The sequence below is a fragment of the Sus scrofa genome, chromosome 15 (genome assembly GCF_000003025.6).
Source record: "Sus scrofa isolate TJ Tabasco breed Duroc chromosome 15, Sscrofa11.1, whole genome shotgun sequence".
NCBI lineage: Eukaryota > Metazoa > Chordata > Mammalia > Artiodactyla > Suidae > Sus > Sus scrofa.
In genome coordinates, this window is record NC_010457.5 from 95,627,816 (window position 1) to 95,646,549 (window position 18,734).

At 42.5% G+C, this 18,734-nt stretch overlaps 1 protein-coding gene across 15 annotated transcripts in view; it reads right to left on the reverse strand.

Annotated features, from left to right (window-relative positions):
- STAT1 (signal transducer and activator of transcription 1, 91kDa) overlaps positions 1–18,509 on the reverse strand; it is a 53,124-nt gene extending 34,615 nt beyond the window's left edge. For 5 of the 15 annotated variants that reach the window (XR_002338996.1, XR_002338995.1, XM_021074658.1 and 2 more), the window contains exons 1-9: positions 18,298–18,509; positions 17,833–17,974; positions 14,449–14,577; positions 13,586–13,730; positions 11,751–11,849; positions 4,713–4,802; positions 3,627–3,705; positions 2,203–2,294; positions 1,845–1,996 (exon numbers count right to left, since the gene is read on the reverse strand). Coding sequence is in view for 10 of the 15 variants with exons in the window: in XM_021074658.1 (XP_020930317.1) it covers positions 1,845–1,996; positions 2,203–2,294; positions 3,627–3,705; positions 4,713–4,802; positions 11,751–11,849; positions 13,586–13,730; positions 14,449–14,576 (785 nt within the window). In the remaining 5 variants the exon portion in view is untranslated. 15 annotated transcript variants of the gene reach the window in all.

Consider the following 18,734-nt stretch of genomic DNA (forward strand, 5'->3'; position numbering starts at 1 on the left):
TTCAGGGTCACACAAGGCGCACAGGGGTGCAGTGGGCTGGGAAGCTCCGTTCCTGTCCATGAGAAAACTTGGATAAGGAGTAGCGACTAACAGAATAAAAATAAATGGCTGAATGTTAACTGAATTAAAAAAACAAAAAAAAAAACAAAAACCCAGCAATCCAGGAGTTCCCACTGTGGCACAAGAAGATTGGTGGCGTCTCTGCAGTACCAGGATACAGGTTCAATCCCTGGCCTAGAACAGTGAGTTAAAGGATCTGGCACTGCCACAGCTGCGTATAGGTTGCAACTGCAGCTCAGATCTGATCCCTGGCCCAGGAACTTCCCTTAGGCCATGGGATAGCACCCGCCCCCCCCCCAAAAAGCACTCCAGAAAGTAACCATGAGGCCTCCGGTCCTCGCGCCCTTCAGAAATATTTCAGACTACCACCCTCTCCGCTCGATTCCTCACTCAGCTGTCAGCCCTCCCCTGGACTCTGAGAGCACGCTCAGAGCAGACCAACTCCTTCCTGTCTGCTACATCCTCAGACTGCATCCAGAGTGATGTAAATGAAGACTCAGAAAAATAAACCTCCACTTAAATAAAAGGATGGCTCACCAGTGCCCCTGGGTGAAGTCCTGGAGTTCCCAGCATGATGGGTAACCACCACCAGGCCCCAGCTCCTGCCAGCCCCACTCTCTCCCTGTCCCCCCAGCACCTGACTCTTCAGCCTTCCAGTAGGAGGACAGTGGGCCCTGCTCACCTCTCCTCCCCACCTCCCTGGTCTACAGGAAGTTTTCCTATTCACTCTCAGGTTGGTGTACAACTTCTCGATTTCATCTCTCCTGGAGTTTCTTCATGGTGTAGCCAGTTAAGCATCCAGTATTGCCACTACAGCAGCTCAGGCTACTGCTATGGCAAGGGTTTGATCCCTGACCAGGGAACTTCCTCATGCCACAGATGTGGCCAAAAAAAAAAAAAAAAAAACCCCAAAATTTAAAATGAACAAAAAAGGAGTTCCCATTGTGACTCAATGGGAACAAATCTGACCAGTATCCATAAGGATGCACATCCAATCCCTGGCCTTGCTCAGCGGGTTAAGGATCCTGAGTTTCCATGAGCTGTGGTATAGGTCAAAGGCATGGCTCACGTCTGGTGTTGCTGTGGCTGCGGTGTAGGCTGGCAGCTGTAGCTCCAATTCATCCCCTAGCCTGGGAACTTCCATATGCTGCAGATACAGTCCTAAAAAGAAAAAAATAATAATAAAAATCTTTCCTGGTGACCCCTTCCTTCATCCTCCATGAACCGTGGACGGACTCTGTCCAAGCCTGACAACCTTTCACTGCACAGTCATTAAAATGCCCACTTCCTGCCTCCACACTGAGAGCTCTGAACCAGCAACAACCAAGAATCATTTACCTTGGATTTCCCAAGTCCTAGCCCAGTGCCTGGCATACGGCATTTAATAAGTATTTACTAGATGGGTGACTGAATGAAGAGCCCACCAACTACGGTTTTATGTAAGCCTGGAAACTGCCTCAAGCCCTTCTGTTTATAGTAAAACACTGGGACTCAAGCTGTTAAATGTGTGTGTGATGACCATGTCGCTGGTATTTTGACACAATCAAATGACACGTCCCACAGTGCACATACAGCAAGCAGAACGTGACTGAATGCAGCCATGGGTGTGATTAAGACTGTGCTTTTCAAATGAGGGTTTCCAGGTCAAGAAGCAGCTGGACTTCGTCAGTCTCTAAAGCAAAGGTTTGACAGGGTCTGTTCAACTAACACAGTTGGAATGTGTACTTTACGAGCTTATATGATTAGCCAGTCAGCTGCCAACTTTCCACTCTGGAGACCCTCACCAGTTCTGCAGCTGATCGAGGCAAGCGTTGGGGGGTCCCCCGATACAGGCACTCTGCTGTCTCCGCTTCCATTCCACCAGTTCATCATTAATCAGGGCTTTCTGGGTAAGTTCGGTGACATTCAATAACTCTATTATTTTGTGAACTACTTCCTAAAGGTAGAGAAAGAAACAAAGTGAATAAACTCATCACTGAACTTTAAAAGATTTTTTTTTAAAGCAAAACAAATATTCTTTGGTCTCAACTGGGGCTCTAAGCCAAGTGGTTATAAAAATAATTCTGCCTCTATTCTAAACTTCAAGTCCATGACTTAGTCTGTGACAAAAGCAATGTGTTACTCTGGAAAGTGAATCATTACCTTTCTCTTGTTGTCAAGCATTAAATACATCTTTTGGAGTAACATCTGTTCCTGTTTCTGATCGTTCTTTGCCACACCATTGGTATCATGTTCTGGGAAGTGGGAGAGACAGCAGATAAATTAAAAAGTATAAAAGAAGATATACCAACTAAAGCCAAGAGTCACATACATTTAGGAGAAATATGACCCAAATTCTATCTGGAGATAGGACATTTTTCTTTTGTTCAATAATGATCAAAGAAGACCAAACTTTAAGATAAGTACAAAAACTGGACATACTGAAACAAAGTATTTGTTTTTAGTGACCCCCTCATGTCAACAGGAAAGAGTACTGTCTGGTTCTTAAGCCACTTTTAGAATATTACCTAAGTGACAAAATTCAAAATCTCAGATAAAAAACTGACACAAAGCATATGTGGCTTGGAAACAGAAGCAGACAATTCAAAAGTAGTAGTTGAGGTTTCTTTCTCTCAAACTTTTACTCAAATTATTACTAATAATCTCTCATTTTAACCATGGTATTCTCCAAATGACTACCAGAGTTCTAGCAGTACCCAATGCACGCTTTTGGGTTCTTTTCAGTGGATGTCCTGTCATCATTAAAAACAAGCAACAACAACAAACTACAGCAAAACTGTTTTAAAATATGGGGGAAATGCTGAACTTCACCTGTGGCATATAGACATGGAGCTGGAATGTCTGAAGGAACTTTCAGTACTAGGGCAGAGGAACGCCACACACCTGTCAGTCTGTGTCAATCAGTGGGCTAGGCATAGGAAGCAAAATGAGTAATACATAACCTGTGGGTATCACTGGGGGTGGGGGTTGCTCCCCAGAGATCACTTGGCAAAGTCTGGAGAGTTTTGGTTGTCACTACTGGGGATCAGGGGCTAGTTCTACTGCCATCTAGTGGGCAAAAGTCAGGGATGCTGCTAAACAACCTATAACACACAGGACAGCCCCCAAAACAGTTGTCTGGCCCCAAATGTCAACAGCACTATTAAGAAACTCTGGCCTGGGTTATCAAGAAGCCAAGACTAGTAATTCAGTCATACAATATGTGGCAAACGTGAAGGAGTATTTGCCTTTGTTATCTAGCACAGATATGAAAAATTACAGCCGGAGTTCCCGTCGTGGCACAGTGGTTAACGAATCCAACTAAGAACCATGAGGTTGCGGGTTTGGTCCCTGCCCTTGCTCAGTGGGTTAACAATCCGGCGTGGCTGTGAGCTGTGGTGCAGGTTGCAGACACGGCTCGGATCCCGTGTTGTTGTGGCTCTGGCGTAGGCTGGTGGCTACAGCTCCGATTAGACCCCTAGCCTGGGAACCTCCATATGCCGCGGGAGCGGCCCAAGTAATGGCAAAAGACCAAAAAAAAAAAAAAATTGCAGCCAATGGACCCTGCTTTAAATGTTAACTCTTACCTCTATTCTGCAAGGTTTTGCATTTAAAGTCATATTCATCTTGTAGATCTTCTAGGGTCTTGATTTCATGCTCTATACACTACAAATAAAGACATAATAAACAAGTTTTCCACTATATTTAGGACAAAGACTTTAGGAAACAGATTACTGTTTCTACAGGACCCAGAAAACTATGGAAACAATCCTGCTCCCTCGAAGATGGACCAGACTTCCAAAATTCTAATCCCAAACATGAAATAATTTCTATTTCATTAATAAGTATGTAATAACCTTTTTAGAAAAAAAAATATATGGCTGTTTCTGGACTGGGTCACTTGATATCTACGTTAATGACGTGTTTCCCTCAGAGGCAGCAAGATGAAGTTGCTCCAAAGAATGTGGAGTGTGGCAAGATGTTTTCTAAGCACAAAGTCAAGGCCATGCTCGTGTGACCCAGACACCCAAAGGAGAGTGCGTCCCTTAGCAGGAAGGCTGTTTCCAGAGACACAGCCTGATGCAAAGCTGGACTCCTCACCCTTGCCCCCAAAAGCCCCACCGTGGAGGGAAGTGAACACACACCACCAAGGACACCACTTCCATAAATGGTCTGGGAAGCTGTATCTTAAAATTATTGTGGATATTTTATTCTGAACAGAAATGTATCAAAATTTCTTTTGTTGATATGTTTTTATTTCCCCGCAAGTCTGAGAATAAGACAGGTGCTTGAGGAGGATGGGCCATGTTTATCCTGGGGCTCTATGTAACCCCGGGAATGCCCCAGTTTCAGAGGTGCAGACATAAAAGGCTACTTAGAGTGGCAACAGCTTGTTTAATGGGTGATGGGGGCAAAGTCAACAGTTACTGCACAATCTTGCAAGGAAGGAAAAGATAAGCTCAATGTATGGAAGTAATAACAGGGGCCATAAATGTCCATCTACTCATTGGTTTCCCCAATGTGTTTATTTACGGTTTGGAACTTGAGCAAAACTTTTCTTCTCAACTACTTAAAAGACAGAAATCAGTTACAACGTTTAGACTAGGGCAAATGAAATTTTTTTTCTCTACAAAAAGTTAAAGAGAAGATGTATATATTTACTAAACACTCACCATAACTTTGTCCTTCACATTTCTGACTTTGCTGTCAAGCTCCTTATGTTTGTCTAACATCACAGTGCTCTGAATATTCCCTGACTGAGTCTGTAATGGAAGGGAGATGGTTAACAGCCATTATTTTCTCCGTTGTATTTACCTGCGGGTGAAACTCCAAAGTCAAGTCTTTACCCTGTGCCCCACCTAACTCCCAGACCTTCCAAAACCTCCCGAAGGCCTCCCACACGAGTGTGCACAAGAAAACAGCTCAGTTCCCAAGGCCCTGGAAAATGCTGGCAAACTGTTAACAAGACTACAGAAATACTAGGGTCAATTCATGCCTAAAATAAATATTATTTCTGGAATTTTCCATTAACTCATACAGTTGCATGGGACCACAGAGAAATTTTTTTCAGGGTTTCTCAAATTCTGTAAACAAGATTATTCTCATTAACCCTGTACTTCAAAGACATGTAATTCTGCAGACTAGCAGCATCTTACCACATGGGAGTTTGTTGGAAACGGAAACTCTCAGGTCCTAATATAATTACTGAATCAGAAACCCCATTTTGACAAGATCCCAGAGGATTCAGAGGCATATCAAAACTGAACAGTACTGGAGTTCCCATCGTGGCACAGTGGTTAACGAATCCGACTAGGAATCATGAGGTTGTGGGTTCTATCCCTGGCCTTGCTCAGTGGGTTGAGGATCTGGCATTGCTGTGAGCTGTGGTGTACGTCGCAGACACAGCTCGGATCCCGCGTTGCTGTGGCTCTGGCGTAGGCTGGCAGCTACAGCTCCGATTCGACCCCTAGCCTGGGAACCTCCATATGCCACGGGAGCGGCTCAAGAAATGGCAAAAAGACAAAAAAAACAAAACAAAACAAAACAAAAAAAAAAAACAACAAAAAAACTGAACAGTACTGCCAGTAGGACATCAATTAATATTTGCTACTCTACAGCAATAATAAATATCAACACAACTGCACTGGGTACATTTAGTCTTCATCCTTGATAGCCAGAAAACATCTGGTTATACTGGGATCACATTAAAATTGTAAACTCAGGAAGAGCCAATATCTTTATGATGTTGTTTTTAATTCTTATGCTTCTATTGGTTCTCTTTTGTCTAACTGTAATACTACTGATACAATGTTAAGAAGCGGTGGAAATAGTGGACATCCTTGCTTGGGTTCTTAGTGATTGACGCTTTCCCAATAAAGTAAGATCCTATCTCTGGAACTGAGAGAAGTATATTTTAATATGTTAAGAGGGTATTCATCAATTCCTATTTTATTGAATATTTTTTATCAAGGATGGGTGTTGGATTCTGTCATATCTTTCCAGCATCTATAGAGATAAGCTTATGCTTTTTTCCTTATGTATGTTTTTTGTTGTTTTTTTGTTTTGTTTTTGTTTTGTTTTGTATTGCCTTTTCTACGGCCACTCCCTCAGCATATGGAGGTTCCCAGGCTACGGGTCTAATTGGAGCTGTAGCCACCGGCCTACACCACAGCCACAGCAACGACAGATCTGAGCCGCGTCTGCGACCTACACCACAGCTCACCGCAACGCCAGATCCTCAACCCACTGAGCAAGGGCAGGGATCGAACCCACAACCTCATGGTTCCTAGTCAGATTCCTTAACCACTGAGCCATGACGGGAACTCCCTTTATGTATGTTTATACAATGAATAACATTAATGGATTTTCCAGTCACAATCTACGCTTGAATCTGAAATAAACCCTATTTGGTCATGATGTATTATTTTCCTAATTAATATTTAATTCTGATCCCTAATATTTAGGGCTTTTACACTGACACTCATAGGTGAAATTCATCCCCAATTTTCTTTTTTGTTCTACGTATTAGGTTTAGGTAATCAAAGTTATTCTTTGTTCACAGAAGATGTCTGGAAGTTTCCTTCATTTTACGTATTTTCCTATATTTTATATTTTCCATATTTTATATTTTCTATATCTTATCCCTATGTTTTATATATTCCTATATTTAATATTCTGTATTTTATATATTTTTATACGTACCTATATATATATATAGGTAAAATTCAAAGCATGTGAATGATATCAGAATAAAGTGTGCATTAGAAATATATGAAAATATGGTTATCCTCAGATGCCAAGTCACTAAGTGACAAATGGGGCTGCTGGGGCCATTCAGAATGAGGCGTCACCTTGAGCAGAGCATTGGGGCTTCCTGTCTCTGCAGAGAAATTGTTGTTGTTTTCTGAGGCAGCTGGATGTGGCCTATTGGCTCTGGTAACAGCTGAGACACTTCACTCAGATGAGGGACCAGGTCACAGTGGCTGGCTTAGTGACAGAGGTATAAACAATAACGGCTGTGACCATGCAGCTGCCCTCCCAGCTACTATACTCCCTTCCTGCTGGCACACTGGGGGATGCTTGGTGGAAAGAAATCTGCTTCAATTTTAAGCAACAGTACATCCAAGTTACCCAAACACTTTGGTACTCCCTTATTCCTTCAGTACTCCCTTACTCCTTCCTGTTGTTCCCCTTGCTCCTCCACTTCCCTACCCCCATCTAGTAAGCAGTGGCTTAGCTGATACCCTACCACCATGCACTTAAAAAGTAACCATACCACTGTGACCACTCTACACTTTTGATTCTGACACTATGTCCACGGTGAGTCTTTAACTTTATTAAAAAAAAAAAAAAGAGGCTTAAAACAACTTTTCTTTTGGCTGCACCCATGGCATGCAGAAGTTCCTGGGCCAGGGATCAAACCCATGCCACAGCAGTGACTCGAGCCACTGCAGTGACAATGCCAGATCCTATGGGAACTCCAAAACAACACACACTTTTATCTCATAGTTCTACAGGTCAGAAGTGAGGTAGGCTTGCCCAGGGTTAACTGCTCTGGGTCTTACAAGGCTGAAATCACGTTGGGTATATTTATTCATATTTTATCACCCAACTCTTCTCTTATTAGTGGATATTTGGTATGCTCTGATGCTTCTCTTTTTTAACAGTGTTGCAGTGATCATTCTTGTGTATATGTCTTTGAAAATTTGTGGGAGTGTTCATACAATATAGTCCTAAAAGTGCAAGTGTCTGGCTAGAGGATTTTTTTTTTTTTTTTCTTTTTAGGGCTGTCTGCATAGCATATGGAGGTTCCCAGGCTAGGCATCAATTCAGAGCTGTAGCTGCCGGCCTACACCACAATCATAGCAACTCGGGATCCGAGCTGCGTCTGTGACCTACAGCACAGCTCACAGCACTGCCGGATCCTTAACCCACTGAGCAAGGCCAGGGATTGAACCCACATCCTCATGGATCCTAGTCAGATTCGTTTCCGCTGAGCAACGACGGGCACTCCTTGAAGGTTTAAATTGGGTAGTTGCAGTGGTCCCAATTTTTACCTCAATCTGCATTTCCCCTAATGGTTACCTTTTTCCCATTTCCTTGCCCATATTATCTATTAACAACATATTTTTTCATATTTTAAAATTAATGTTTACATTATCAAAATAATACTTGGATATTGTTTAAAAATAGTGAACACAAAAGCTTGTAAAATGAAAAACAGAGGCAATTTCTGTTTTTTTTTGTTTGTTTGTTTGTTTTTAAATAGTGGTTAGTTACCTCCGTATTTCTAAACTTAACACTAAATCCCAGTGTTACTGATTTATCACCTTTAAACATCATGCATTGGCTTCCTGGAGTTTTTAAGTTTTTAAAGTTTCTTTAAAACCAGGAAACATCAGGAAACCACAGGAACACCCAACATTAAAGCTGGATGGGACCTTAGCCATCATCTATTGCCATTTTCTCATTTCATACCTGAACCTCTGTATTAGAGAGTTTTTATTAGAATTCGGTTACTATACACCCCAAAGAAAAACCTTCTGTTTAAGGAGGCTGTTCTCTTCAAGAGAATGAGCAGCTGTCCAAGTTCAAGGATAGAGGACAGGGACTGTGTCAGAAACCCCAGTCAGAATACCTGCATGTCTCACCTCACGGATCACAAAACTGCAGAGACACGGAGTGACTTTTCTAGTGAATGGGCTTTAGGGTCAGACAATCCTAAGTTTCAATGCCAAACCTCATTAGCTCTGTGACTTGAGTAAAGTGCTTGATTTCTAAATCTTAAGTTTTCTCATCTGTAAAATGGGGATAAGAATATCTACCCTCAGGGATAGTTTTGAAAGCATTTATTGAAATGAAATTACGCTTATAAACGTGCTCAGCACAGCGTCTGACACATAAGAGTTACCATACGCTGAGTACTTATTACTCAAGATCACGTAGATGGGACAGAAAAGAGAAAACTGGAGCTACTTCACGTCTTTCCCTTCAAAACCTGAAGGAAACGATGACCACCCACCAGTGATTTAGGACCCTCCGGACCTAAATTTTGGCCCTATGTACAATAAGATTTTTCACTACACACACACACACACACACACACACACACCAAAAAAAAAAAAAAAAAAAAAAAAAAAAAAAAGAAAGAAAAAAGAAAAACAAGCTTAGGGTGCTATAATGGAAGCAGATAAAATACCTATAGTCCAAGAAGTATCTACATATAATATTCTCAAACATTTTCTTAAAGTTCTTCTACTAAAACAAAGTAGTAATATGGAAAATATTTTCCTATACCAACATTTCTACAGAATTCTGTGCTCTTTAAACACTCTGAACCAACTCTGAATTTTGCAGGTTTTTAACTTGTTGAAATTTTTGCAGCTCCATGTAACTATCAACCAGCCTCAACTATCACTTCATGAACACTCTTGTTTCATCTGGCCCTCAAACTGGGTTATTTTGAAGCAAGTAACAGACATCACATCATTCCATACATACATACATCAGTATGAATAGAAAATACATGACTAAAATAAGTTACTTCAACAAGGGGGGAAATGGCCAAGAAATGTTTCTAAACTTCCCAGCCAGCAGTGGGCTGGGTAACCTGGGAAAGGAGACACCTATGGTGCCTTTTCCGTTTTTCACCAGACATCCAGGATCTTCCCTCAAACCCCAGGGCAGACTTGCTTCTCTTGCTCGCAGCTGGGCAGTCCACTAAACCTCCTCAGGGGGGTTCACTGATAAGGCAGGCATTCTCTGAGAGGCTTAAGTGAACCACTCCCCAGGAAACTCACATTTTTAAGGGGGAGCCCAAGGCTGACAAGCCTTCAAGACCCAAAGCACATCCAGGAAATAAGGTTGACCCGGGAGAGCAGAAATCACCTACTCTGCCGACCAGGGGCTAAATGCAAGGAGAGAAATGCCTGGGTACCAAGGGGGACAGTTCATGCTTCTGCCCATCTCTGCTCCTGGCTGTGCCCTCAAGTCTAAGATACAGGAGCAGCTCACTGCCTCACGTCGTTAAGATGAAAATCCCACATAATAATCAAAATTTCCTGCTGAAAAATCTCCCAGGTGCAGGTCATACTGAAGAAGGCACAGCTCTCTCACAGGAGACAATATAGCCAGTTTTCTTCCCGAGAGACACTTTTTGTTTCCTAGGCTGGCCCAAGATAAACATTCTGAACTAGTCAGCCTGAATTTAGCACAAATAATATGTATCTTTACCTGCTTGGTGCACAAGGTGCTTTCAGTGTGACAGGGAGACAGAAACTAAATGGCCAGGGAAGCAGCTGATTTGTAAGGACCAAGGACAGGAGCAAATGCTCAGAAAGTGCATGGAGAACAGCATTCTCTACCACCACTCAAATTAGATGCCCCCACCCCATAATCTCACAGCTCACTCTCTTAGTTATTTGCCAGAGAAAGGCACATAGGACACATTCTACTGTGTACTCTGCCACCCTCCCCCCTCCATATATAAGTGCTCTCCACCAGAATAATTCATACTTTAGTAATCTCACAACTGCCTGCCTGCTGGCTTGTTTCCACCACCCCATCACTCAATGAAAAGCACAAATAAACGCCATGGCAACTTCAAAAACCTGCTGGACTCTGACCACCAGGAAGGTGTGTATTTGTATTAGAAAAATCATGGTAAAAGAAAAATTCTGGTGTAACTCTGACTCATTCACTGTTTGGATATCTTACATGTTCAACAGATATTTGAGTACCATCCAAAACAAAGCTGTTGATTTTCCCCATCAATCCATTTTTGTCCAAGACCTACAGTGCCCTCCAAAAACCTTACTCCTGTCTTTCCCAGCTCAGTAAACATCTCCAAATGATGCAAGCCACAAAATCAGTCATCCTTGACTCTTCCGGCTTCCTCACTCCCACATCCCGTCCTTCAATGTAAGTCCTATTGGGGAGTTCCCGTTGTGGCGCAGTGGTTAACGAATCTGACTAGGAACCATGAGGTTGCGGGTTCGGTCCCTGCCCTTGCTCAGTGGGTTAAGGATCCGGCGTTGCCGTGAGCTGTGGTGTAGGTTGCAGACACGGCTCAGATCCTGCGTTGCTGTGGCTCTGGTGCAGGCTGGCAGCTACAGCTCCGATTAGACCCCTAGCCTGGGAACCTCCATATGCCGTGGGAGTGGCCCTAGAAAAGGCAAAAAGACAAAAATAAATAAATAAATAAATGTAAGTCCTATTGGTACCATGTCCAAAACATAATGGAATCTGGCTAGGTCTCTCCACTTCTACTGACTGAGCCTCTATCTCACGCACTTCACCCTCCGCTCCCTTGGTCTGCTGCAAGAGCCTGCTATCTGCTGCTTCCTTTCCTGCCCCAGCAACTCAGGGGGTTTCCTGACCCTGATCTAAAGAAACAACCCCACCCGCTATACTCCACTACTGTCCACACAGTATCTTGCTTTCTTATCTTCACAGCAACCAACACTATCTGAAAAGATTTGATGTGTTGTTTACCTTCCTCGCTAGAATGACTTCCATTAGATCAGAGTCCTTTCTCAAACCCCGGGTCTATAAAATCTCTGTATCTGACTTTTCCCACTTCTTGGGGCTATAAGATCAGAGGACTAGTCACCACTGCCTTGAAACAGGGCCTCAATAATATTTGCTGGATGAAGGAGTGGGTTTTTATTTCATTATTATCTTTACGTTCAATTGTAAAGAGAAAAAAGTACCTGATTGAATCTCTGGGCATTTTCCAAGATCTTTCTTTCCTCCTTCAGACAGTTACAGATGATCATAGACATCTGTATTGGGTCTTCTTGAAAATTATCCTAGACAAAGGTTGTCAGAATAAAAATTGATTAAATTTCAGAACGTTTAAACCATTGTGTTTTATACACTGAAATGAGTTTGTGCGTATTCATTAAGAAACCTCATCCTGCACAAACTAAACTCTACATAAGCTATTTTTGGTAAATTCAAGCTATTTTTGGTAAATTCAAACTATTCTTTTCACAAATTATAACAAAAACTGCTTCAACTTTCTAATTAAGTGCAGGTACCTAATTTACTTCTTGATTAAAAAAACAAGTATTCTTGGAGTTTCCATTGTGGCTCAGCGGGTTAAGAACCTGACTAGTATCCATGAGAATGTGCACTCGATTCCTGGCCTTGCTCAATGAGGTAAGGATCCAGCACTGCTGCAAGCTGCGACACAGGTTGCAGACATGGCTTGGATCTGGCATTGCTGTGGCTGTGACACAGGCCAGCAGCTGCAGCCCCGATTCCACCATCCCTAGCCCAGGAACTTCCATATGACACAGATATGGCCCTAAAATCAAATAAGATTCTCTCCTGTATAGTTTCCATAATATTTTTAATTTCTATTGTTTGGGGCCCCAATTATCTTGTTAGGACCCAGAGAGAATACAAATGATAACTAAAATCATCCATGGTATTCCTCTATTAATTTATCTGTTGGTCTCTGCTTTGAATTAGATCACAGATACTCTTCTCAGTTTTTCTGTTTTCTTGTCAAAGCTGGTTTGCAAAATACTGACTATCACGCTTCCGTCCTTTTTTTTTTTTTTTGGCCCAGGGCATGTGGAAGTTCCCAGGCCAGGGATCAAACCCACGCCACACAGCGACTCATGCCACTGCAGTGACAACACCAGATCCTTAACCCACTGCACCACAAGAGAACTCCAATCATGCCTCTTTGTAACAGGTATAATCAAGCAAATTCCATAGGAGAGCAAATTTCTGTAAAGTTATTCTGGCTTTCCCACTCACTGGTATTATAACATCACATATACATTCCCAGAGGGGGAAAAAAAGCTTCTAAATTACCCAAGTTAAACAGTTTGATTGTGAGGAGTAAAACCATACAATGAGAGTGCTCATTCCCATTCAAACAGAAAAGTTCCATTAATACAGAAATAAAAATGGTACCCAGGCTTAAGGGATGCTGGGAATACTTCTGAAGAACTACAGCTTTGTAGCATACTCTCCTCCGCCTGGGATTCCGCTTGACTTTCGCTTCCAAGGACAGATGTCAAACCTTTTTGGACTTAATCTTTATCCGTATACCAAGCACTTAGACTGGACTCATCACTAAAGTTTCTCTGAACTTTAACATATAACTTTTATGTTAAAATATAACTCACAGCTCTTAAAATATAACTTTTCTTTGATCTATTAACAACTTAATATAAAACAAGGTTATAACACTGAATTTCTCTCAGAAATTCACAGCTCTTAAAATATAACTCTTCTTTGATCTATTAATAATTTTTAATAAAACAAGGTTGTAACACTGAATTTCTCTCAGAATTACTTATGCTGAAGCAATACTCTTAAGCCTGAACACTCCGTGTGGCTACAAAATGAACTGATATTTTATTTCACTTCTACTATAAGATACTAACCACCTAAAAGGCAGTTTATACATAGTCTGTGTACTTTTATAAATACCAATGGCGTGTGCTCAATAGTATCTGTTGAATGAAAATATCCTCTTATGTGAACATGGGAACATTTCAACTAAAATGCAAAAACCAAGTAATACCTGAAGGTTACGCTTGCTTTTCCTAATGTTATGCTGCAACAAAAAATTATTCTCCAAGGAAAATCGACTGTACTGATCATCCAGCTGCGACAGAAGGTCATGAAAACGGATGGTGGCAAACGAAACATCATTGGCAGCGTGCTCCCTAGGAGATTCAAATTTTACACACTTCATTTAGATACTACTTTAAAAAAACACACAAAAGCAGACATTGCTTTCTGTTCTGAAATTATTAAAAAATAAGGTATTTTCTTGGGTTTTATTTCTTTCTTTGAAACTGCCAATGCTTTTGGCAAGAGTTTGTACAATATTTCCATTATATTCAATTACCATGAAAAATTCTAGCACCAAGACTGTTAACGCTGATTATCTCTGGAGTGAAAAACCAACAGGGGCTTTCGCTTTCTATATCGAACACTTTCAGAACATTTGAAACATTTGCAATGAATGAACAATACAATTCAATTCAAAACAAAACCATATCGGTTTTAAGAGATATTTCTTTAACTGTATTACCTTCTTCATACTTCTAATCAGTGTTTTCCCATAACTTGGCTTTAATTATTTCCACTAATTTCTTTCTTTTTTCTTTCAAAATAATTAGTATTAGCATTATCTAACTTGTCCAAAGTATTTAGGAGGATTTATAACTAAATCAACAAATACATAAAATTAACAACTAATGCATTTAGCTTTATAGAGACCGGTGCCATTTCTCAAGCCAACACACTTTTCTGCAACAGATGTTCCCAGTAGCTACCGGTGAGATTCATCTTCCAATCAACATGGCTCCAAGTTACTCAATCCACAAGTCATTTTCAAAGTGTAGAAAAACAACTTCTTCTGTCAAGTGATTTCCTTACCAGTCCTGATTTTCTAGCCACTGTGCCAGATATTGTCTGATTTCCATGGGAAAACTGTCATCGTAGAGCTGATGAACCTGCTCCAGGAATTTGGAGTCAAGCTGCTGAAGCTCATACCACTGGGACATCCTATAGGGAAACAGAACAAAGATCACGAAAGGAAGCCCACAGCGCCAAAGAAAGCCGTCCAGCATTGTGCTGCTTCTAAATATCTCGCTTAGGAGTTTCCGTCGTGGCGCAGTGGTTAACGAATCCGACTAGGTACCATGAGGTTGCGGGTTCGATCCCTGCCCTTGCTCAGTGGGTTAACGATCCGGCGTTGCTGTGAGCTGTGGTGTAGGTTGCAGACGCGGCTCGGATCCCGAGTTGCTGTGGCTCTGGCGTAGGCCGGTGGCTACAGCTCCGATTCAACCCCTAGCCTGGGAACCTCCATATGCCGTGGAAGCAGCCCAAGAAATAGCAACAACAACAACAAAAAAAAAGACAAAAAAAATAAATAAATAAATAAAATAAAATAAAATAAAAATAAATATCTCGCTTAGTTCAAAACATAATTTGTTTCTGAAATATACTTTTTTTTTTTTTGTCTTTTTGGGGCTTCACCCGTGATATATGGAGGTTCCCAGGCTAGGGGTCAAATCAGAGCTGTAGCCACCAGCCTACACCACAGCCACAGCAATGCACGATCCGAGCCGCATCTGCGACCTACACCAGAGCTCATGGCAATGCCAGATCCTTAACCCACTGAGTGAGGCCAAGGATCAAACTTGCAACCTCACGGTTCCTCGTCGGATTCATTTCCACTGTGCCACGATAGGAACTCCTGAAACATACTTTTAAAATGGTGTTTATATTCCAAAGCCTGTTTTTTAATTGAGTTTGGGGTCGGTATTTTTTTCTTCTCCAAAAAACACATTCTCAGATTTTGCTCAAAAGCCAACATATCAGGGAAGCCTTCTCTGACCACTTTCCTTAAATCGACACCACCTCTCACCCTGGAAAACAGTATCCCTCCTTCCTGACGTATTTTTCTCCACTGCCCTTACCACTATCTGACCTAGCATGTATTCTCTTTTCTATTTTGATTACTGTCTGTTCTCCCCACACGAAGGCAGGTTTGGTGGTGGAGGGGGGTAGGGAGGGATGGCTTTGTTCACTGCTGTATCTTCAGAACAGTGCTAGACATAGTAGGCGTTCACCTGCCTTTAAAATGAATCTGCACTTTTATCGAATAAACAAATGAGAAATACTAATTAGATTTGCTTTAGGACAAGTAACACCTCTTTAAAAATTGCTCTCATAGGGAACTCCCATTGTGGCTCAGGGGTTTAAGAACCCCACACAGCATCTGTGAGAATGTGAGTTTGATCCTTGGCCTCACTCAGTGGGTTAAAGATCTGGCATTGCCATGAGCTATGGTGTACGTCAACTGGTTGACCCCGTGCAGACTCAATCCCAGTGACCGAGTCAGCCGGGACACCTGGTCAACCCCGTGCGGACTCAATCGCAGGAAGCTGTAGCCACTGGCCTACCACCACAGCCACAGTCAGGACAGATCTGAGCCACATCTACAACCTACACCACAGCTCATGGCAACGCCAGATCCTTAGCCCACTGAGTGAGGCCAGGGATCGAACTTGCATCCTCATGGATGCTACTCAGATTCATTTCTGCTGAGCCACGATGGGAACTCCTACATGGCAGTTTTGAAGATAAAAAAATTAAAACAAAAACCTGATTTTAAGAAGTCCTAATATTCACAAGGAAAACGAAGAACCTCCCTTCACCAGAGCATAAATTAGGATTTACATAAGCACACAGCTGACAATATTCAGAACGAGTATAAGTGAATCGTGTCCTACCAGGCCTCTGGGGAAGGGGTCTGGATTTTTAAAATTACAGCAGGGCATGAAAGCGTGTGTGCATGCTGCAGCAAGCACACAGGTGCGGGCATGAAGACATGAAGCCATGTCTATGCCACAAATTTCCTTCCAAAGAAAGGAAAGGATGTGGTAGGACTGCAAAGCTAGTTACCATCACAAAATACCAGCAAAAATGGACCCAAGTCCACTCCTTTGGTACACTTGCTGCAGCAATTTGATTTTTCACTTCAAATTTATTTCACCTGAGCAGAAGACTCTAAATCTGCAGCACTTTCCTTCCCTACTAGGTGTCTAATACGGATATGCCTAACGCAAATATACTGGCCAGAATGTCAACCAGCAGGAGCTACAACACCTTTTTGGGTGAGTGACCACAGGTGACTCCCATCCCTATCACCAGGTTGGCTGTTAAGACTGAATGAGGTAATACAGACACAGCACCTGGCACAAGGCCAGCAATCAATAAATTCATGCTAACAAATCCCAAATCCACCCTATCTTCCCACTAAACTTGTTACCAACATAGGGAGTAGCAAGACTATCCTCCAATCACCTGACTTCCTCCTCTCCAGTCCCAAGGTCTCCTTCCTCCCTGCCTCCAACACTATTTCCCCAGCTAGTCTTCTGCTGACATGGGTTTTGGCCACATCCCTCTCTTGCTCCAAATTGCTAGTTTGCCCCATTACCAGGCTGATTTCCACCCTCACCCTATTTTCATCCTTTAATAAAGCAACCCAGTGACCAAATTACCTACTTTTTTGTTACTGTTTTTTGTTTTTTGTTTTTTTTTGGCTATGCTCAACATTTCTGCTTTGCTCCAGTTGTCACTCACCCTTTAAAGGAGCTTCCTCACAAATTTCTGCTTTTCTAAATTCTACCAGCATCCAAAAGTAGGTACAAATGCCCTTCTTCCATAAGCTATTTGACACTTACCTAGAAACAATTAAGCTTTCATTGACTTTACGCCTCACTGCATTTTGTACCTCCATTAGAGCATCAGTCACTCTCTCCCTTAAAAAGCTCTGTGATGTCTACCCTGGGTTTCTGGAATTATGTCTTTAAAAAAAAAGTCATCTCCACTTTGGAGAGTGTCCTGCACATAGTATGTATTCGACAGTTTGTTGAATTGAAATTCAACACATTTCAGATTGAATTAGAAAGTAAAGGGAAAATCATATTATGATTCAACAAATCTGAGTCCTGCACCAAACTGCAAACTGGAGTATGCTGGTAGCTCATGTCTTATTCCTGAACCATAAAAACAACCTATCCAACTTATAAAAACGACATTCAAAGCGCAATCATACACTTATTTTTCTTCCCCCAAGCTCTTTGATATTAGTTAGAATTTTTTTAAAGACTAATTATTATTCGGAGGTCTGCAGAACTATCACTTTTACATTCCAAGAGCAAATTAAGCTCTTTTACCTTTAAACGTAGATATATAATTAAGTCCCGAAGCCATGTACTCATTTATTAGTTTCCATGAACATTTACTAACCTTCACCTTGTGCCCAAGCAAAGGGCTGATGATTCACACAAGCAGCGGCTACACACAGCACGTCAGAAGCCAAGACTGTTTTGCATGCACAGGGTGCGAGCGTCTTAGCTCTCTGGGGGTGGCACACGCAAACAAAAACTTTCTGCAGAAAGAAGAAAACGTGACTGTGGTGGAAAGGGGCAGGAAGGAGGGGAAAACGAGAGTAAATGGGAAAATGCAGTGTTTCCGGGGGCGGGGGGGATTCTATCTTACAAGACATTTTCTACTGCCAGAGAACGACTGGCTGGGGCAACCTTACTATCACCGAGAACGAGCACCTGAGATTATGTGTTCTTTCCCTGATTTCGGATTAAATCTGTCAGCACTTAAAAATCCGCCCTCGCCCGGCGTCCGGCTCCAGGTCCTAGACGACGCCAGTCCAGTCACTTCCCGCCCCGACACCAGGAACCTCACACGCCCACTCACTCTGTACTCTGGATCCCGCAGGGACGGGACGGGGAGCGGCCGTGCAACCTCTCCCGGGAGCGCCGAGTCACCTCTGTCCCATCTGAGGGTCTGACAAGCGTCCTTCTTGGTGTGGCTGGGTCTCTCCGCAAACCCAACGCTGGAAAACGAAAGTACCTGCTGGGAGAAAAGGCAGCGCCAGACGCCCCACCTCCTTCCGCTCCCGCCAATCACCCAGAGGCTACCTCTCTCGACCAATCAGATGCGGCTGTTCCGCGCTCGCGCCACCCCCCCCCCCAGGGGTGCCGCTGTTCAGCCAACCCGAAGGGTCGGTCCGTAGCCTTTGGGCGGGGCTCTCTGGTAGAGAACGGGAAGCTTCGCTCCGTGATGTAAATTGCGGGTTATATTTACACATATTTTAGAGAACAGGAAGTTCAGTGTTTGCCTCTGCCCAAACT